Source organism: Macrobrachium rosenbergii, chromosome 5 (assembly GCF_040412425.1).
Source record: "Macrobrachium rosenbergii isolate ZJJX-2024 chromosome 5, ASM4041242v1, whole genome shotgun sequence".
NCBI classification, from domain to species: domain Eukaryota; kingdom Metazoa; phylum Arthropoda; class Malacostraca; order Decapoda; family Palaemonidae; genus Macrobrachium; species Macrobrachium rosenbergii.
The window spans coordinates 335,918-359,622 of NC_089745.1; the positions used below are offsets into that span (position 1 = coordinate 335,918).

Genomic DNA, 23,705 nt, shown 5'->3' on the forward strand with positions numbered 1-23,705 from the left:
AATAGATGTATCTTTCGGTGGTCTCGGTATAATACTGTATGAGCCGCAGCCCATGAAACTTTAAGCACGGCCTTGTGGTGGCCTATCCTATATCGCTGCCAGAAGCACGATTATGGCTAACTTGAGCCTTAAATAAAATAAAAACTACTGAGGCTAGAGGGCTGCAATTTGGTATGCTTGATGATTGGAGGGTGGAGGATCAACATACCAATTTGCAGCCCTCTAGCCTCAGTGGTTTTTAAGATCTTCCGTGACGCAACCCAGATCTTAACTTTTAACTTACCTCTGGACGCAAAGACACGCAAATAATATTGAAAAGCAAATCAGCCAGAATTCAATGAGACGAAGACTTCAAAAGCCTTTTGCTGTATTAAGACTTTCCAAGCAAAAGTTCGAGAGAAGATGCAACGTATTGCTACCCTAAAGCAATTCTCCTTCTATTTTAATAACTGACTTGCATATTTATCGATTTATTTATTGATTTGTTAATTCATTTTCTTCTTTCAAGTCAATGGCCCCTTTGATGGGCTTGTTCCCTATGAATAGGGTTCACTTTCTAAATAATAATAATAATAATAATAATAATAATAATAATAATAATAATAATAATAAATATAATAATAATATTCTTTGGAGGTTTGAATCTCAAGTCAATGGCCCCTTAAGTGGGCTTGTTCTACATGAATAGGGTTCGTCTTCTGAATAATAATAATAATAATAATAATAATAATAATAATAATAATAATAATAATAGATAATTCTAAGTTATATTTACTGTTTTCAATCCCATACTGCAGTTTCTAGTATAAAAAAATAAATGTCATTTGTATTGTAAGGATTTGTTGCTATCTATAATTTTTATAATCTTAACAGTATCCAGAACACTTGTTAAAATTTGATATAATTTGATAAAACTTTCATCTTGAAGGGAAAATGTAATAGCACTGAAAAATAATTATTTGTTTTTAATTCTAGAAAATAAGTGACATTAATGTGTAAATAATCTAGTGAAGGCGTATGATAAAAATAATTAGCGAAGCTCAATGAGAATCATTAGTTTTATCACATTTAATATCTGAGAATTTCGTTTCAGTTTGTACTCTCTCTCTCTCTCTCTCTCTCTCTCTCTCTCTCTCTCTCTCTCTCTCTCTCTCTCTCTCTCTCTCTCTGTTCGTCATTCAAAGCCTTTTCGCGGACACTCGATCCACTCCACACCCATCGGTCATCCACAAAAGCCCTTCATCCGTCATGACGTTATTTGGCAACAGGAACGAGAGAGAGAGAGAGAGAGAGAGAGAGAGAGAGAGAGAAGAGAGAGAGAGAGAGAAACCAAGGAGTACACTGGAAGTTAGTGGAACAACCTACCATTACATGAATTCGAAAAGCTGACACGGAAAACGTATGAAGAAGAAGAAGAAGAAGAAGAAGAAGAAGAAGAAGAAGAAGAAGAAGAAGAAGAGGAAGAGGAAGAGGAAGAGGAAGAAGAAGAAGAAGAAGAAGAGGAAGAAGAAGAGGAAGAGGAAGAAGAAGAGGAAGAGGAAGAAGAGGGAGCGGATACCTCTGCCTTGATCTTTTAATTGCCTCTCGCTAATTAGTCAGACAGCTAATTACGGCATTATTGGAATTCATTCCGTCAATATTTGCTCATTTTCAACAGCTTCCGCAGCCTATTTCTGGTAATTAATTTTCCAATGGACATTCCACCCCCTTCCCCTTCCCTCCCCACCCTAAACCTCTCCCTTCCACCCCCTCTTTCCCTCCCCCCCTCTATTTGTATACAGAGGGAGATAGGAGATTTGTGTGTGTGGGGAGGTTTCTCCCATCAATAATTGGTCTACTATAGATCTCCCCCTTTCCCCTCCCCCATCAGTAACCCCTATTCAAAAGTCCCCTCCCCTTCCCTTCCCCTCCCCCACAAAACTAAATCGCTTCTAAACTCGAGATGAAAGATACCGCGTGTTTCATTTTTCACTTTTTGCGTCCGTCAATATTTGCGGCCATTAATGGCGAATCGACCTTTCACTTCTTCCCCCTTCCCCTTCCGAGGTCCGTACGAGGAATACCTAATTTCCCCTTTCCCGTGGAATCTATGGGGAGCCTTTCCCGCCAGTTGCGAATTGGAAAGGTTTTATTATTTTTATTATTATTGTTAATTTATTTTTTTGGTTAATAGCGTTATTCTCTAAAGCCCTTGATGTATATATATTATATACATATATGTAATGTAAGTATGTATGTATGTATGTATGTATATATATATATATATATATATATATATATATATATATACATATATATATATATATAAATATATATATATATATATATATATATATATATATATATATATATATATATATATATATATATATATTTATATATATATATATACAGAGAGAGAGAGAGAGAGAGAGAGAGAGAGAGAGAGAGAGAGAGAGAGAGAGAGAGAGAGAGTATTAAAAAGGAAACATTAAAAAATCAACTAAATCTTTATATTATCCGTTACCTTAGAGATATCTGATAATAATTTATAATATATATATACTTACTAAAAGTCCTATACACTTCCTGACGTAAAAGTCTAAAAAGGCTGAAAATGATAAAATCTTTATAAGGTAAAAAAGGCTAAAAGCCTTAAAATTCAATCGGGAGAGGGGCTTTAAAAGTCCCAAAGCCTCGGTAAGGAAGACGGCTTTTAATGCCTGAAGACTCATCGTAGATGAAGAGGCTAGAATTTCTAGACATATTGATACTAAGGAAGGCTGAAAGACTTCAGACTTTTCCAAACTGCTAAATATCAAAAGGCAAACCAAAAAAAAAAAAAAACAAAACAAAACACACGGGGTGTGTTTGTTATGGTTCCCCACCTATTACTCCTCCTCCTCCTCCTCTTCCACCATTATCACCACCTCCTCCTCCTCCTCTCCTCTTCCGCCATTACCACCACCACCTCCTCCTCCTCCTCCTCTTTCACTACCTCCTCCTATTCCTCCTCCTTTTCCTCTTGTGTCGGTTCAGCCACTATTCGTCCACCTCCTCATTCTCCTCCTCCTCTTACATCTCCTCTTCCACCACCTCCTCCTCCTCCTCCTACTCATTCTCCTCTACCTCCTCCTCCTTCTCCATCTCCTCTTCCACCACCTCGTCCTCCTACTCATTCTCCTCCTCCTTCTCCTCCATCTCCTTTTCCTCCGCCATCTCCACCTCCTCCTCCTCCATCTCCTCTGCCTCCGCCATCTCCTCCTCCTACTCATTCTCCTCCTCCACCACCTCCTCCTTCTCCTCCATCTCCTCTTCCTCCACCATCTCCTCTTCCTCCATCATCTCCTCCTCCTCCTCCTCCATCTCCTCTTCCTCAACCATCTCCTCCTCATCCTCCATCTCCTGCTCCTCCTCCATCTCCTCCTCCTCCTCCTCCCTCATCTCCTCCTCCTCCTCCATCTCCTCTTCCACCTCCTCCTCCATCTCCTCTTCCTCCGCCATCTCCTCCTCCTCTACCTCCTCTTCCACCACCTCCTCCTCCTCCTCCTCCTCCTCCTCCTCATCCTCCTCCTCCTCCTCCCGTCGGCAGCCAAAAGACGCCTGTAACAATAACACACAAAGGGCTGGTTGACTGAACGGCGATTTCACACCCGAAATACTGCTTAGAAAATAATAATAAAAAAAAAAGCTCGCCTCGGATAAAGAAGGGGGGAAAAAACAAGAGGCAGAGAGGGGTGAAAGAAGAGGGGAGAGGGAGAAGGAGAGGGAGGGGAGATTGAAGTAAGTGTCAAAGGGGGGAAGGGGGAAACTAGGAAAATTTTATTCCGCATGGATAAGCCCATGTTCACGACACCTTTAGAACAAACAAAAGTGTCGCCTCTCTCTCTCTCTCTCTCTCTCTCTCTCTCTCTCTCTCTCTCTCTCTCTCTCTCTCTCTCTCTCTTTCCGGGCTACTATGCTGATTGTTGCCATCGCTTTCGGATACCGGCGCGTCAAAGGAAGCCCTCTGGCCCGCCTCAGTGTCTTTTTGTTTCTCACTTTTTTTTTTTTTTTTTTACAAAAATTTAGGCGTTACAAAAAATGACAGGAATACTAGAACACGGCATTTTCCATTCTCAAATATACCAAAATTACCTGCAGGAGGTTTATTATTATTATTATTATTATTATTATTATTATTATTATTATTATTATTATTATTATTATTATTATTATTATTATTATTATTCAGAAGATAAGCTCCAATTCATATTAAACAAACCTACATGGGGCCACTGACTTGAAATTCAAGCTTCCAAAGAATATATTATTATTATTATTATTATTATTATTATTATTATTATTATTATTATTATTATTATTATTATTATTATTATTATTATTATTCAGACGATATACCCTAAATTCATAAGGAACAAGCCCACCACAGGGGCCACTGGCTTGAAAGTCGAGCTTCCGAAGAATATTATGGTGTTCATTTGAAAGAAGTTACAGAAGGTAATAGGAAATACAGAAAGAAGAGATATCACTTATTAGAAAGGAATACTTTCATCAGCATGTAGCTGGTCTATTAGGTTTTGTAAATGCTTTAGAAAGAGCTATAATAATAATAATAATAATAATAATAATAATAATAATAATAATAATAATAATAATAATAATAATAACCTTGCCCCAGGAACTAACTTATATCACCTTTCCATTCAAAAGCATTTGCTCCCCTCCTCTCTCTCTCTACCTAAATGCAGAGTTTAGTGTCCCCCGTCCTCTCTTTCTCTCTCTCTCTCTCTCTCTCTCTCTCTCTCTCTCTCTCTCTCTCTCTCTCTCTCTCTCTCTTTGTAAAAGTACATTTGACGTCAGTAGATTCATATATTTCTCTCTACCCAAATGCAAAGTTTAGTGGCGCCCCTCTCTCTCTCTCTCTCTCTCTCTCTCTCTCTCTCTCTCTCTCTCTCTCTCTCTCTCTCTCTCTCTCTCTTCTACTCATCTCTTTCGACATCCTTTCAGGGGACAGAAGACAAAAACTTGGGTACAACCTAAAGTTCCCAACTCGTCAGCACGGCTGGTATGGCACTTAGAGTACAGGGCTAAATAATAATAATAATAATAATAATAATAATAATAATAATAATAATAATAATAATAATAATAATAATAATGCCAATTACAAGGAAATAAAAACTAAGTGACACAGAATCAAACACAAAAATCAACAACTATTATATAAAATAATATTAGATGCTAAAATAATAATAATAATAACAATAATAATAATAATACTGCCAATTCTAAGGAAATAAATACTTAGTAACAGAGAATTAAACACAAAAATAAAAAAATTTAAAATATCAAATGCTAAAATAATAATAATAATAATAATAATAATAATAATAATAATAATAATAATAATAATAATAATAATAATAATAATTCAGCCAGTTTTAAGGGAAAAAATGAAGCAATGTAAATAATTAGACAGATAAAAATCGACAACTGTCAAAAAAACTAGTAATATCACCACACCAAATTTGAAAACCATAAAAAAATTATAGAAACCACGACTCGCTCGCAAGATCAATTTGACTGCATTCAAAGCCTCAAAGACCCAAAAAGACCCAAAAAGACTACTTTGAAAAAAGTTCAATTTCTCCATTTTGTTTGCAGCTGAGAAATCCGAAACTCTGGTTTCTTCAGCTGTTTTTGACAGACGAATGAGAGAGAGAGAGAGAGAGAGAGAGAGAGAGAGAGAGAGAGAGAGAGAGAGAGAGAGAGAGAGAGAGAGGTAAATGTGTCTTTTACGTCTGAAGCTGAATATCGTTAGAGAGAGAGAGAGAGAGAGAGAGAGAGAGAGAGAGAGAGAGAGAGAGAGAGAGAGAGAGAGAGAGAGAGAGAGAGAGTAAATCTGTCTTTTTCGTCTGAAGTTGAATATCCTGAACCCTTATTTCTCCTACTGTTTTTGACAGACGAAGCAGTGAAAGACCTTTGAGAGAGAGAGAGAGAGAGAGAGAGAGAGAGAGAGAGAGAGAGAGAGAGAGAGAGAGAGAGAGAAACTTTTCCCAGGCCAGACAAGTCCCCCAACTTACCAATATCTTGGGGGAAACGCTTGTTAATGAAAACATATTAAGACCTCGATGTCTACTTATGCTCCAAATTGTTAGAGAATCGGCGAAAAATTCTCCTCAAGTTATGCCCCTTAAAAAAGGAACTGGAGGAGGAGGAGGAGGAGGAGGAGGAGGAGGAGGAGGAGGAGGAGGAGGAGGAGGAGGAGGAGGAGGAGGAGGAGGAATAGTGGCTTAATTGACACAAAAGGAGACACAGAGATAGGAAGAAAGTTTGCTGCGCTTTTTAAAGGAGGAGGAGGAGGAGGAGGAGGAGGAGGAGGAAGAAAATAGCGGCTGAACCGACACAAGAGACAGAGAGATAGGAGGAAAGTTTGCTGCGCTTTTTAAAGGGACGTGAAAAGGCGGAGGTACGGAAGAAGAAAGGACTCACTCCGACAGAAAGAAAAATGGAGAGAGAGAGAGAGAGAGAGAGAGAGAGAGAGAGAGAGAGAGAGAGAGAGAACAGGACGGCACGTAAAGAAAAGATAACGGGGGGAGGGGGGGAAAATGGTGATAAAAGGAATGTGTAAACAATGGGAGAGGATTCTAGGAATGGCAGGAAACAAAGCGGAATGTAGTAATTGTACCAAAAATCTGCTGATGGAGATATTGATTGTTTTAATTAACTGGCGTCATACCGTCCAAGATTTCCATGTATATATATAAATATATATGATATATATACATAAAAAATATATAATACACATACACATATATATACTGTATATATGTATATATATATATATATATATATATATATATATATATATATATATATATATATATATATAGAGAGAGAGAGAGAGAGAGAGAGAGAGAGAGAGAGAGAGAGAGACGTGCGTTAGCACCTCTTCATTGCTTATCCTTAACCTCCTCGAGGTAGGCATTTCGTCTACCCTTAACCTCCTCGAGGTCGGCCTCATTATCCTGATCCAATCATCCGAAGTGTAACCATCTCCCCAATTACTTGATTTGTTATTTCCCAATTTCCTCTCCCCATTTAGTTGGCCCATTTCTGCGCTCGATTCCCATAATCCACTTTTCGCCCTTAATTACAAGGAGGGACTCTCTCTCTCTCTCTCTCTCTCTCTCTCTCTCTCTCTCTCTCTCTCTCTCTCTCTCTCTATTGAAAATGGGAAATTTTAAATGTATATCAATCTTACCGATACTCTCTCTCTCTATTGAAAATGGGAAAGTTTGAATATATATCAATCTCTCTCTCTCTCTCTCTCTCTCTCTCACCTTTTAATGGAAATCAATCTGATTTTCTAAAAAAAATCGATACTAATTTCACAATACAAAATTTAGTCATTTTTCAGTACTTTAAGACAATAAAAACAAGTAAAAAATCGAGTTTTCTGTCCAGCGTTTAATCAAACAGATCTATCTTTCGGTGGTCTCGGTATAATGCTATATGACCAGCGGCCCATGAAACTTTAACCACGGCCCGGTGGTGGCACATCCTATACCGTTGCCAGAAGCACGACCGTGGTTAACTTTAAACCTTAAATAAAATAAAAATACTGAGGCTAGAGGGCTGCAATATGGTATGTTTGATGACTGGAGGGTGGATGATCAACATACTAATTTGCAACCCCCTAGCCTCAGTAGTTTTTAAGATCTGAGGGCGGACAGAAAAAGCCGGCACAATATTTTCTTTTACAGGAAACTAAAAGTGTGTATACACTTCTCATAATCAAAACATGTTTTTTTCAATATGCTTTAAGAAATTTATATAAAAGAAAAAATGCTAAATAATTCTTTAAAAAAAAAAATCAGCCTCAATTAATGCCATGTAACAGAGAAGTCCTACATTTTTTTCAGGCATAACAGGTAAGGATGTTCTAATAGCCATGAGTCTTACGTTACTCGAGAGTTCTATAAAAGGCATGAGATGGTCTGAACATGTGATGGGAAGGGGAGAAAAGCAGCAAGTAACAACGACAGCATATCAAAGAAATGTACGGGCCACCAGCATCGGAGTACCCATGAATATAAGAAAAAATAATCAAACCTGGAATATGCAAATAAATAAATAAAAAAGAATCCTGATGTATCCTTTGTAATTAACTGTGGAACATCAAAGCACGAATTCCTAGCACAGTAAACATACCATTAACTAGAAAGGAGGTCTTCCTAGTACAGTAAATATACCATTAACTAGAAAGGAGGTCTTCCTAGATCTTCCTAGTACAGTAAACATACCATTTACTAGAAAGGAGGTCTTCCTAGTACAGTAAACATACCATTAACTAGAAAGGTCTTTCTAGATCTTCCTAGTACAGTAAACATACCATTAACTAGAGAGGAAGTCTTCCTAATACAGTAAACATACCATTAACTAGAAAGAAGGTCTTTCTAGATCTTCCTAGTACAGTAAACATACCATTAACTAGAGAGGAAGTCTTCCTAATACAGTAAACATACCATTAACTAGAAAGGAGGTCTTCCTAGTACAGTAAACATACCATTAACTAGAAAGAAGGTCTTCCTAGATCTTCCTAGTACAGTAAACATACCATTAACTAGAGAGGAAGTCTTCCTAATACAGTAAACATACCATTAACTAGAAAGGAGGTCTTCCTAGTACAGTACACATACCATTAACTGGAAAGAAGGTCTTTCTAGATCTTCCTAGTACAGTAATCATACCATTAACTAGAAAGGAGGTCTTCCGAGTACAGTAAACACACCATTAACTATAAAGGAGGTCTTTCTAGTACAGTAAAGACACCATTAACTAGAAAGGAGGTCTAGTACAGTCAACACACCATTAACTAGAGAGGAGATAGAAGTTTCTTCAGGGCAATTTTTCTAATAAGGAAAAAGCCTTCCACGAAAAGGTCTCTCCGTGGGAGATCGAGGCAGATGAATTACGAATTAAGCCTTTGAGTGTTATGAGATGGGAGGCCGTCTCTGGGAAGGATTTAGTATTATATAGAGTAAGGTTGGGAAAATGAGAGAGAACGCATTATGGAAGAAAGGAAGAGGGAACGAAGAAAATTTAAGTGGGTAGTATGAAGGGAGAGTAAAATTGAAAGATTATTATTATTATTATTATTATTATTATTATTATTATTATTATTATTATTATTATTATTATTATTATTATTAAGAAGATAAACCACTCTTCATGTGGAACAAGCCCACCAAAGGGACCACTTATTTGAAATTCAAACTTCCAAAGAATATTTTATTATTATTATTATTATTATTATTATTATTATTATTATTATTACTATTATTATTATCATCATTATTATTATTATTATTATTATTATTATTATTATTATTATTATTATTATTATTATTCAGAAGACACACCACCCTCCATATGGAACAATCTTCTATTCCCTCATTCTTATTTATTTGTTTATTTATTTTTATCACCTTTTCCTATAACTTATCTTTCTCTACAGACTGATTTTCCTTTGAAGTCCTCTTGGAATACAGAAACCTGGAATATAGAATTTAGGCCAAATGCCAAGCGCTGGGACCTATGGGGTCATTCAGTGCTCAAAAGGAAACTGAGAGTAGAAAGCTTTGAAAGGTATAAACGAGTAAAGCCTTTTGCAATTGCACTATGCATCAATTGTTACGAGAAGGTTGAGGAATGTAAGGTGGAAGAAAGAGAATATGAACGGAGGTACAGTAAAAAAGGAATTAAACAAGTATGTAAGACAAGTAAAATATGCGTCGAAGTTTCTTCGGCGCATCGAGTTTTCTGTACAGCTGCTACAGCGTACAATCAAGGCCACCGAAAATAGATCTATCTTTCGGTGGTCTCGGTACAATGCTGCATGAGCTGCGGCCCATGAAACTTTAACCACGGCCCGTAGGTGTGGCATATCCTATATCGCTGCCAGAAGCACGATTATGGCTAACTTTAACCTTTAACAAAATAAAAACTACTGAGGCTAGAGGGCTGCAATTTGGTATGTTTGATGATTGGAGGGTGGATGATCAACATACCAATTTGCAGCCCTCTAGCCTCAGTAGTTTTTAAGATCTGAGGGCGGACAGACAAAGCCGGCACAATAATTTCCTTTAACAGAAAACTAAAAAGGATTCAAAATATACAGGAAAAAGGATTAAAAAGTATATAACAAAAGGATCACAAATCCTAACACTCACCTCCTTGTCAGGATCCTTCAGCGTCAATTCCACCCTGCAGGATAATTCATCCTCACGGCTCACCCTGGCAGAAGTCACCTGTTCTATATCACACAGAGCCTCGGGCTGCAATTAGAGAGAGTGAATTTATCAGTAAATTTATCAGTAAAAAATGATAAATTGATTTAATTTTACCGGAAGTTAACTTAGGCTAATTGTCACTCTTGCCTGGCTGGGTTATGGTTTAAAATGTTGGGTACAGTGGTGGCGTATGGGTGGAAATATTCTTCAAATAGGTAATATAATTTAAAAAACATATATATACTAACATACACATACATAAAATGTATGTATGTATGTATTATATATATATAACTACGTAATAAAACATACACATATATACATACATACACACGAAATATTTCTATGTATGTATAATATGTAATTATTACATAATAAAAACACATACATACATTCATAAAATGTATGTATATATGTATGTATGTATGTATGTATGTATAAAGTGAAAATTGGAGCAACTTTCAGAAACCTATGAATCGCATGAATTATCTCCCAGATTTGCTCCCCGCCCCCCACACAAAAAATAAAATATTTATATAACTAGTAATATATGTCAGCCTCGAAAGTCGACTAAAAAATTAATGTTTAAAATCACTCTTAATTGCTCATAAAGTATTATTTCGTAGGAGGATATTAAAAAATTGTTTATATTCAATTTTTGAATAACTGCACATAAACGTCAGTGTTCCGTTTATATTAAAGCACAGGTTCATTTGACACCTTCGAGAATTGATTTGCTCCCAAGAACAATCTCTCTCTCTCTCTCTCTCTCTCTCTCTCTCTCTCTCTCTCTCTCTCTCTCTCTCTCTCTCTCTCTCAGTGACTCCAGAATAAGAGAACATTATCATAAATCCTACCTGAAGAAATTTCAAATACAACTAACGCTCCGAGAAGGGAGGGAAATCTAATATAACTTATCTCACGAAGAAAAATGTTCTTTCAGTCTAAAAGTGATCACAAATCATCAACTATTATAAGATAGTATCCCATTCGAGTGACGTCTTGACTCGTTTTCTTTGGTAATCTTAAGGGGTTTTAAGGGAGACTATGACATTTATTCCTTTTCGATTTTGCATCTAAAATTGATTAAAAGATCGTTCTTTAGTGGTGATCGTGCACTGAAATGCTATTGTTTCGTTACATAAATTAAAATAATCATTGAGCATCTTTGTAGGAACGAAATTAAATGCCGTTAAATGCATAAAAAGGCAATTTTCAATTTAGTAGGGCTTAGCTCGAAAGTTTTATCACTTGAAATTGATTAAAAACTCCTTCAGTGGTAATGGTGCCTTGAAATGCTATTGTTTCATTATATAAATCAAAACTGTTATTGGGCGTGTTTATAGGAACTGGATTAAATATCGTAAAATCCATAAAAAAGGCAATTTTCAATTTAGTAGGCCTAAGCTCGAAGGTTTATCAACTAAAGTTGATTAGAAACCTTCTTCAGTGGTAATGGTGCCTTTAAATGCGATTATTTTCTTATATCATGCGGAATCACAAAATAATAACTGCCAAGATGAAAGGGAATTACAATACATAAAGAAAAACCACTTTAAAGAAAATTTTCATTTTAGTAAAAAACCAAACTAGGTCTGTCTCAACATAGGCTTAATGGTAGTTATCACCACTCGATCTGATTATTATTATTTCTTAAAATTGCACTGAAAATTCTGAATGTTTATTTGAGTTCTGAGCAGCAATTAGGCCTATACTTTTTCACACTGCACTGAGAATTCTGTTTATGCAGCAATCACGCGCCTACACTTTCTCAAACTCCACTGAGAATTCCGAGTTTATTATATGCAGCAATTAGGCCTATACTTTTCCAAACTCCACTGAGAATTCTGAGGCCTTATATATTAATTCCATGCAGGATATTCTCCCACAACTCCAGCTTTATCTCATTCCATCATCACAACAACAACCCAGCAACAACAAAGCCAAACAAAAAACAAACAACAAAAAAATTCTTTCACACTCCACCTCTCTCGACTTTCTCCTTCCATTAAGCGTCTATTTTTCTCCATCATTCAAAACCGCTCTTGTGTTCTTCACCCCCCCCCTCACTATCCAGCCTCTTAAGCCTTTCTTAAACTAAGGGGGGGGGAAGGGGGTTCTCAAAGGGATGCACGACCACCCCCTCCCCCTTTTCCTCCCCTCGCCCACACCTCCAGGGAGTCCTTGAGTCCTTCAGCGTTTCCCAGCTCTCCTTCAGGAGTACTCACGCGAGGGGCAGCCCTCTGATGAGGGAGGAGGAGGAGGAGGAGGAGGAGGAGGAGGAGGAGCAGAGAAAGGAGGAAGGAGTCCAGTAAGACAAAAAGGGGGCTCTCCAGAGTTTCTTTTCTCCAATCCACAAAGGATCCGGAAATTATTTATGGAGCGATTAATGTTCCTTGAAGACTTTCCTTTCCAGAACATGTATCTTCTTAATAATAATAATAATAATAATAATAATAATAATAATAATAATAATAATAATAATAATAATAATAATAATAATAATAATAATCAGGTTTCTGTATTTCCCATTACCTTCTGTTATTTCTGTCTAATGAACACCATAATATTCTTTGGAAGCTTGAATTTCTAGTCAATGGCCCCTTTGGGTTCATCTTCTGCATAATAATAATAATAATAATAATAATAATAATAATAATAATAATAATAATAATAATAATAATAATAATAAACTATTATTCATTTACATAAGAATCGAAGCTAAGTCAGCAGATATTATAAAACGTGGGACTGACAGTTTTCATTTAAAAATGGCCACTTTTTGTGACATAGGCAACCGCCCCCCTAAAACATTCTACTGTGCTATGAATGCTTTTCATCCATTCAATTCCCGATTATCAAACGTATATTGAAAAATTCTTCGCGTCACTGACAATTCTCCATAATGACTCTGATCACAAGATTCCTATTCATTAATTTCTGAATGGCAAATGAGTGAACGTGCAATAAGTAATTAGTGTCGATGATGGGGCCTCTTCTTTGTAATGACTCTTTCGTCAAAACTATCTGATGACACCTACGAGGATATATATATATATATATATATATATATATATATATATATATACATATATACATATATACATATATAGTATATAGTATATACTAACTGCTGTTTAATTGACTTAAATTCCAACTGTCAGTCACAAAGCACTCATGAGTGCAATTGAGGCTACTCTCTCTCTCTCTCTCTCTCTCTCTCTCTCTCTCTCTCTCTCTCTCTCGGTAAAAATCCGCAGCTGATATCACTGAAGCTAATCATGATTTGTGGAAACTCATGCTATCCATCACCAATCAAAAGGCACCATTCATATACATCAACCAATCAAAGGTACCATTCATATACATCAACCAATCAAAATGCACGATTCATATACATCAACCAATCAAAAGGGACGATTCATATATACATTAACCAATCCAAAGGCACGATTCATATACATCAACCAATCAAAAGGAATGATTCATATACATCAACCAATCAAAAGGTGCCATTCATACATATCCAACCAATCAAAAGGCACGATTCATATAAATCAATCACTCAAAGGGCACGATTCATATACATCAACCAATCACAAGGCACGATTCATATACATCAACAGACATCAACCAATCGCAAGCACGAATGAGCCTTCAACGATATCATTAGCTGATGTTTACCGTCAGCTCCAGAAAAACGGACTTAGGAGATTTCACAAAAAAATACATAAAAAAGAATAGATTCCAATCAGCTCTACATCGTTAACAGAAAAAATATGGCCCTCATTAATCGCAAAATGTGAATTAACATATTTCCAGCAAGCGAAATCCAGTCCAGCTGGTCGTTCATTTCCATATTAATATTCTCCCATCTGTTTATCATTCCAGTTTGTCGAAATGGCGTGGAATGAATATGGAAGTTTTAATATATGCGATTTTTGGTGCTTTGGAATTTTAAAAAAATATGGAAATTACAACTTTAAATCAATCTACAACGAGGAACAACCTTAAGATGATAAAATTATAACCAGTTATTTTTCAATTTACCCAATAATAATAATAATGATGATAATAATAATAATAATAATAATAATAATAATAATAATAATAATAATAATAATAATTCATATTTCTCTGTCCCTTATTCCTCAATTCCTTTTGAATTGACCCAGTGGGTCTTTAGCTCTTATTATCGATTGGAACTTGCATGTTTGTCTACTGTTTATCAGTAATAATAATAATAATAATAATAATAATAATAATAATAATAATAATAATAATAATAATAATTCCCATTACCTATCGTTACTTCTATCTAATGAAAACCATATTGTTTGGAAGCTTGAATTTCGAGTCAATGGCCCCTTTGGTGATCTTGTTCCGTATGAACAGGATTCATCTTCTGAATAATAATAATAATAATAATAATAATAATAATAATAATAATAATAATAATAATAATAATAATAATAATAATACCTCCTAACATGACTTTCATCCCTACAACGTCATCACGATAAAACAAACATAATTTCCTTTTTATCACTAACAACTTTCGATGCTCAGAAATAAAAAAGGGAAAAACTCATTAGCTGCGGCTCGATTCTTAATGAATTATCAACTACAGGCTAGACGCTAGAGTGACGTCATCACCCAGCCTCCAAGGAGTCCCTTAATCAAGGCGGCTTTTCAAAGATGAATCAGCTCTCTGATTTGATTGCCACGGTACTGACGTCACACACACACACACGCACGCCTGCTCTGATTGGCTCACCCGGTTACTGATGACACGAATTTCTACTCTGATTGGCTCACCCTGATACTGTCAAACACACATCTACTCTAATTGGATCACCCTGATACTGACGTCACAATATGTCTACTCTGATTGGCTTATCTTGATGCTGACGTCACACACGCCTGCTCTGATTGGATCACCCTGTTACTGATGTCACAAATGTCTACTCTGATTGGATCATCCTGTTACTGACGTCACAAATGTCTACTCTGATTGGATCACCCTGTTACTGATGTCACAAATTTCTACTCTGATTGGATCACACTGTTACTGACGTCACACGTCTACTCTTATTGGCTCACCCTGCTACTGATGTCACAAATGTCTACTCTGATTGGATCACCCTGATTGTGACGCCACACACACGTCTACTCTGATTGGATCACCCTGTTACTGATGTCACAAATGTCTACTCTGATTGGTTCACCCTGGTACTGGTCACAAATGTCTACTCTGATTGGATCACCCTGTTACTTACGTCACAAATGTCTACTCTGATTGGTTACCCTGATAGTTACGTCTCAAATGCATAAACTGATTGGGATAACATAAGAGTGACGTCAAACACATTTACTCTGATTGAATCGACCTGATATTGACGCCATCCATTCATAATAGATTCAGGAATTTTGACCAATGTTATTCAGTATAAATATTCCAATAAATTTCCTTTTTTTTTATCAACAAGGCTTTCAGTACTTACCATTTGGTTATCTATCCATACAGCTCTCTCTCTCTCTCTCTCTCTCTCTCTTCCAACATTCCCTCAGGTAACCCAAAACTAAGCCGGCCCTTTGGGGGCTAGTGCCGCCAGTACACCTCACAGGGTGCACTGTAGGCGTTACTAAACGTTCTTTGCAGCGTCCCTTCTTTAGGCCCCGAGTTGCAACCCCTTTCATTCCTTTTACTGTACCACCTTTCATATTCTCTTTCTTCCACCTTGCTATCCACCACCTCGTAACAACTATTTCAAAGTGCAACTGCTTTGAGGTTTTCCTCCTGTTACACCTTGCAAGCTACCTACTCTCAGTTTCCTTTCCAGCGCTGAATGACCTCATAGGTCCCAGTGCTTGGCCTTTGGCCTCAACTCTAAATTCTTCCGAGACTCACATAGTAGGGAAAATGAATACAGGCCAGTCACAAGAGAAAGTATACCTTTCCTTTCACAAAAGAAAGTCTATCCTATTTCTCAGCGAGTCCTTTCCTTCTCTTCCATTAAGTTTCACTGGCTGTTTAAATTTCTCACTATTCATTATAAATACAATATATATATATATATATATATATATATATATATATATATTGTGTATATATATACATACTGTATATATGTATTATTCACACATTCGTCTATAAATTACAAGTTAGAGAAGAAATAGTGAAATATAGAAACGCCAAGCAAAGCAGGACAAGAATGAAAGGGGAAAATGACAAACAGCTGACTAGCAAAGCTAATAATAATAATAATAATAATAATAATAATAATAATAATAATAATAATAATAATAATAATAATAATAATAAATGTGGGTAGAAGACCCTTTCAAACAGCAATCACTTTAAAAAAAAATAAATAATAATAATACTAATAATAATAATTTCTACAGCTTGACTAACTGTAGTCTTATGCATGCACAGACTCCTGCCAGTTCTGCAATCTGCATGATAAAGCAATAACAATAATAATGACAATAGTAATTATCAATATCATCTATGTATGAAGGTCACGCGACAAATAACCCATTACAGGACTTCAAGAAAATCATATGTAAATATTGTGCATAAAAATGGATAAATGTACAACATAAAACGTGCTTTATGATTGTATTACATTAAATCCATGTTTTATCAATAGAATGCATTCATTAAACCTTTATGTAAAATTGAATTCCTAGTACACTACAATTGCCTTAATAATATTTTTGCTAATATTCGAAAATTATCTACTGTTAAGAGTTGGAAAATTCAAGAGGGGGGCAAAAATTTGTCCTGGGAAAGAACCTTATTGAAAAAAATATTGAATAACTAATAATAGTTATGATATATACAAAATCTGCGCTACTAGGAGCCTAGAATATTGAATAACTAAACTAAAAATAGCTATAATACATAAAAAAAACTGCGCTACCAGGTGCTTGGAATGTTGAATAACTAATGATTGGGATAATACATACAAAATCTGCGCTATCAGGTGCCAGGAATATTGAATAACTACGATAAATACTCATACATATACACAAAATCTGCGCTACTAGGTACCTGGAGTTTTGGATAACTTAGTAACCAGAGTATTGAACAATAATAGGTATATTACATATCAAATCTACGCTACTAGGAGCTTGGAATATTGAATATTCTAACAATAATAGGCATAATATATAAAAAAATCTGCGCTACTAGGTGCCTGGAATACTGAATAACTAATAACAGATATAATATATACATATTCTGCGCTACTAGGTGCCTGGAATACTGAATAGCTAAGATAAAGTCATACATATACACAAAATCTGCGCTACTAGGGGCCTGGAATTTTAATAATAATAATAAGTACATATACATACTCTGCGCTACTAGATACCCGGAATATCAAATAAGGTAAACTGGCATATTTTATATATAAAATCTGCGCTACTAGGTGCCTGGAATATTGAATAGCTAAGATAAAAAGTCATATTACATACAAAAATCTGCGCTACTAGGAGACTGGAATATTGAATATCTAATAATAAAAGGCATGATATATACAAAATCTGCGCTACTAGGTGCCTGGAATACTGAATAACTAATAACAGACATATAATATATACATACTCTGCGCTACTAGGCGCCCGGAATATCAAATAAGATAAACAGGCATATTATATACAAAATCTGCGCTACTAGGGCCCTGGAATTTTTAACAACTAATAATAAGTATATATACATACTCTGCGCTACTAGGTGCCCGAATATCCAATAAGGTCAACAGGCATATATATAAAATCTGCGCTACTAAGTGCCTGGAATAATGACAAGCTAAGATAAAAAGTCATAATATATGCAAAAATCTGCGCTACCAGATGCCTGGAACAATTTAAAAAAAAAAAAAATTCCAAAAGCTAGGTGCTCTAATAGAAGCCCATGACAAAAGCCAGAGGTGAAAATTGGTGCCAAAATTCTTCTGTAAATTGAGACGAGAAAAAAGTGCAATTAAGAGATTTCAAGATGCCTAAATTCAGTTTTTTTTTTTTTTTAGGACCTACCACGACAGTCGTTCCGTAGAGGTGAGCAGAGAAGACCTGGTACACAGGGAGATAGGGAGAAGAATGAATGGTGAGAGAGACAGAGAGAGACACCGATAGCGTGGAATGGGGGTGTGGAGGGAATTTAGAATAATGGGAAGGGAATGCAGAATGTGGGAATGGAATGGAACATGAAAAATGGAAGAGATCTGAGTTGAATGCAAAAGGGATGATAATTAACAGATGAGAATCAAATAAAGAAAAGGAACGAATGGTGAGATAGAGACACATCGAAAGCAAGGAATGGGATGTCAAGGGAACAGAGAATAATGGAATAGGAAGAAGAAGTGGAAAGGGGATTCAGAATGTTTAAAAATGGAATGGAATGAAAAAAGTGAAAATGATTGAGCTGAATATAAAAGGATGATGATGAACAGATGAAGCCTGAACAGAACGGAACAGCTGAACAACAGATGGAACAGAAAAGGAACAGGACGTAACGGAACGCAAAAGGGCGATAATTTAACGAAAGAGAACAATAAAAAGGAGAGGATAAAATACGTAATGGAACAGAATGAATTGGAATGTAAGAGACAAGAAAAAAATACAGAACAGAAAAAGGGATGGAATGGATCAGAACTTAACAGAATGAAACGTAACAAAAAAAAAGTAAAAATATAAAGAAAACGACAAGAACTGAACCGATAACAGCCAAAACAACTTAGATGAACAAAGAGACAAATAAATAAATCATATAGGAGATATAACATCTTGAAGAACAAAACGAAAACGCAATCTTGGAATAACGAAAAAGGAAGAAACGAGAACATGACAATAACAGAAAAGGAGAACAATGGCTTACATATTAACATTATAAAATTTAGGAGTTTAATGAAAACATGTTAAAGGAATACAATAAACACCTATGACACACGACAATAATAGAGAGATCATTAAGAACATTAAACTTAATCAACACACATGGTAATATCCTACAGCAACAAAAACAAGTAAAAAAGTTTCATTATCGTGTACGGGCAACCTACCAGTCAACAACAGCGCCTGTGATTACTTAAACGGTAGGTTACCAAACCACGATAATGAAAATGGGAATTAAAGGGGGTAAATTTTTATTTTTATGATTGATCAATTAACTCATGCATGGTCATCCACACCAATTTTTACTTAAATAATTTGAATTAATAAGAGAAATAATTTTAAAGCTACAAGATTTGTGAACTATAAATAAGTCTACAACTTAGATAATATTTTGTAAGTAACTGACTGTTAATTAATTACATTTTCCATTGTGAAAATCAGCAGTTTCCTGAAACTGACCAAGCATATCAAACGACAGAGAGAGAGAGAGAGAGAGAGAGAGAGAGAGAGAGAGAGAGAGAGAGAGAGAGAGAGAGAGAGAGAGAGAGAATTATTATTCTTACTATTATTCATAAAACGAACCTATTCATATCGCACAAGCCCACAGGGGCCATTGACTTGAAATTCAAGAAAGAAGAGAGAGAGAGAGAGAGAGAGAGAGAGAGAGAGAGAGAGAGAGAGAGAGAGAGAGAGAGAGAGAGAGAGAGAGAGCACAAACAGCAAAAATAAAACCACTTTTAAGACCTGTGACGAGAGAGAGAGCGAGCACAAACAACACAAATAAAACCCAAATTTAAGACCTGCTAATCTACACACCTCATAACTATAAATTTCCCTCGGAAACTTGGCGGATTCTAATATTGGCGGGAGGCATTTAATCTCCGCCAATTCCTGCCTGGCACCATCGCATTATCCCGAAGTCCAGCCAATCAAAGATGGTTGAAGGATCAGCTGGCAGGCAATTCCCAACCCAATTACAACCACTGCAGTTCCCTTCTCTCTCTCTCTCTCTCTCTCTCTCTCTCTCTCTCTCTCTCTCTCTCTCTCGTGCTTGTTCACTGAATATTTAGGAAAATATACGTCAATACTTAAGATTAGTTTGAATCAATTGTATGTATGTATATATCTGTATGTATGTATGTATGTATATACAGTATACACACACATATATATACATATATATATAATTAAACAGTAAACCATTAAAAGTAATGCAGTGAAATGAATGAAATAATATACTATATATGTATGTATGTATATATATATATATATATATATATATATATATATATATATATATATATTAAAGAATCATCCATTAAATACCAGATATACTACAGAATACCCTTTAAGCTACCACTATAAAATTTAGCCAAATAAATCATATTCTCAACTAAATAAAAAAAACTACACCAGGAATAAAATACATAAAATAACTCAACTAATTTCAGACAATAATGTATCTCTCGACAAAAACCAAATCTGATCTATCTCTCCTTCCCCCAAATCTACCCCCACCCCAATAATACAGTCCTACCTTCCCCCTCCCCTAAGCACCCCCACCACCCACTCTCTCTCTTCCCCTACCAATGAAAATCATTCACCAGAATCAATAATTCCTGTTTCATGTCTAGTCAAACGAACTGCATGCAATTGCCAAAACATTTTCGATGCACAGATAAAGGGATGAGGCTCTCTCTCTCTCTCTCTCTCTCTCTCTCTCTCTCTTTCGTGGGAAAAAATTAGTTTGTATTTTTCCCCGACAAATCATCGCCTTGTTTACCATTCAGTTTCATAGGATGTTTTATATTTAAATAAATTATTATATATATATATGTATATATATATATATATATATATATATATATATATATATATATTGTACATATATATATATATATATATATATATATATATATATATATATATACATATATAAATAAAAAGGCGGTCTGGTAAAACCAACACATCACGAGATTATTCTTATCAAACAAACAAGATAAAGCTGTCTGTGTTTGCAAGCACGAAAACACAGCAAGCACTCACTTAAAAAGAAGAGTTATTATGAAAACTAAAAGCAATGACGGTATGTTATTAAAATATGCTAAAGTCTTATATAATATCTTATGGACAGCTCAAGTTTCCATAAATGTGAACAAATAATCAATCTTATTACGACGTAAAAAATAAATACTGATTAATTAATAAAAAAAATACGAATATATTATCTATTAATTTGACTAAAGATGGTAAAATTACACAAAAGAAAAATATTAATGCATAAATATGACATTAAGATAGCCTTATCGAATCGCTCTAGTTGCTAAAGAACAGTATAAATAATATTTGCATATTTTGCTCGATGAATCGATATACCAAATCTCATTTCTCAGCACAAATAAAAACAAATAAAATATGCGCAGAAGTTTCATCGGCGCAATCGAGTTTTCTGTACAGCCGCAACAGTGCATAATCAAGGCCACAGAAAACATCTATCTTTTGGTAGTCTCGGTATAATGCTCTATAAGCTACGCCCCATGAATCTTTAACACGGCCCGGTGGTGGCCTGTCGTATATCGTTGCCAGAAGCACGATTACGGCTAACTTCAACCTTAAATAAAATAAAAAAAACTGCTGAGGCTAGAGGGCTGCAATCTGGTATGTTCGATGGCTGGGGGTGGATGATTAACATACCAATTTGCAGCCCTCTAGCCTCAGTAGTTTTCAAGATCTGAAGGCGGACAGAAAAAGTTTTCAGAAAACTAATAAAATTGCTTGCAAAATTACCTCAATTTCATAATAAGAAAATTCGTTAATTTATTGACCAAATAACTTTGCAATCACGTCACTTTCCATCTTTCCCCTCTTTTATATAGAAGTGATGAACACGAGCAATGTTTGCGCCCTGAAATTCAACAATTTACATTTTGCCTGCCAGCAGGTTAGTTTACAACTCCATTCAAGTGTGAGTCGCTGCACTATTTTCGATTCTAGAGTTTTATTTTTTGTTTTAATCTGGGTTGCTATGTACCCTGAATTGTTTCTTTTTGGATATATATATATATTATATATATATATAAATATATATTTATATATATATATATATATATATCAAAACAGTAGTTTTTTTCAATTGATTTTTGCAGAATATCTTCACCGTGTTCTAAAACCGAAGAAAAACAAGCACTATTTTTCGAATACCTTTTTTAGTGTATTTTTTTTTTTATTTGTTGCTACGCACCTGAATTGTTTAATTTTAGAATATATATTAAAAAGTAGTTTTTTATTTAAATCGATTTTGTAGCATTATCTTCACGTGTCCTAAATGCAACAAAATATATATATAGTAAACTTCAGCAGGCATGTACCACGAATTGTTTTGTTTTATAATACAGTATATATATGTTTAAGGCAGTTTTATTTTAAAAAAATCGATTTTTGTAAAATTATCTTTCACGTGTTCTATAACAAAACAAGTAAAAAATGCGCCGAAGTTTCCTCGGTGCAGTCGAGTTTTCTGTAAAGCGTGTAACCAAGGCCATCGAAAATAGATCTAGCTTTCGGTGGTCTCAGCGAAATGCTGTATGAGCCGCGGTCCATGAAACTTTAACCACTGCCCGGTGGTGGCCTGGCCTATATCGTTGAGAGACGCACAATTATGGCTAACTTCAACCTTAAATAAAATAAAAACTACTGAGGCTAGAGGGCTGCAATTTGGTATGTTTGATGATTGGAGGGTGGATGATCAACAAACCAATTTGCAGCCCTCTAGCCTCAGTAGTTGTTAAGATCTGAGGGCGGACAGAACAAGCGCGGACAGAATAAAGTGCAGACGGACAGACAAAGCTGGCACAATAGTTTTACTAAAAATGTGCAATTCTCTGGATTGAAAAAAAAAAATTAACATTTTAATCTAGAATTTGGCTTATAGGGAATAGAAAAAACTTTTGTTTTATATCTATAAAAATATCAAAAGAACTTTATCACTAAGGTTAACAGAGAGCGTCAATGGCAATACATTACTTTATATATATATATATATATATATATATATATATATATATATATATATATATATATATATATATATAATATTATATATCACGAGGCTGCAACAGCAAGTACCCGACCACTTACATTTGCAAACTGCGCAACTGAACCAGCAAAACGCTCAATAAGCATCTGTACAATTTGCGAATCGCGCAGCTGAGTATAGGCAACTTTTAAACCTTACCTCGTTCCATTTGCAAACGGCGCAACCAGGCTAAGGGAATTGTGTCCCAAAATCACAAAGGTAATAATTACCGATCTGTCACAATCATGTCCACTTTAATAAGTTACATTAGCGAGGTAATTAGGACACCCGATGAACGCGGCTGGTTTGGGGAGGGGGAGGAGGGGTGTGTGTACGCTAGGGAGGGGAAGGGGGAAGGGGAGAGGGATGCTTATTTACAAGGGTTTATTCTCGGTAACTACTTTCCTGAGATTACACACACACACATACACACATATATATATAATTTA

At 35.4% G+C, this 23,705-nt stretch overlaps 1 protein-coding gene across 1 annotated transcript in view; it reads right to left on the reverse strand.

Moving 5' to 3' along the window:
* LOC136838413 (serine-rich adhesin for platelets) overlaps positions 1-23,705 on the reverse strand; it is a 549,424-nt gene that overhangs the window by 215,780 nt on the left and 309,939 nt on the right. The window contains 2 exon segments of the mRNA XM_067103288.1: positions 10,218-10,322; positions 18,324-18,359. Of these exon segments, the coding sequence (XP_066959389.1) occupies positions 10,218-10,322; positions 18,324-18,359 (141 nt within the window).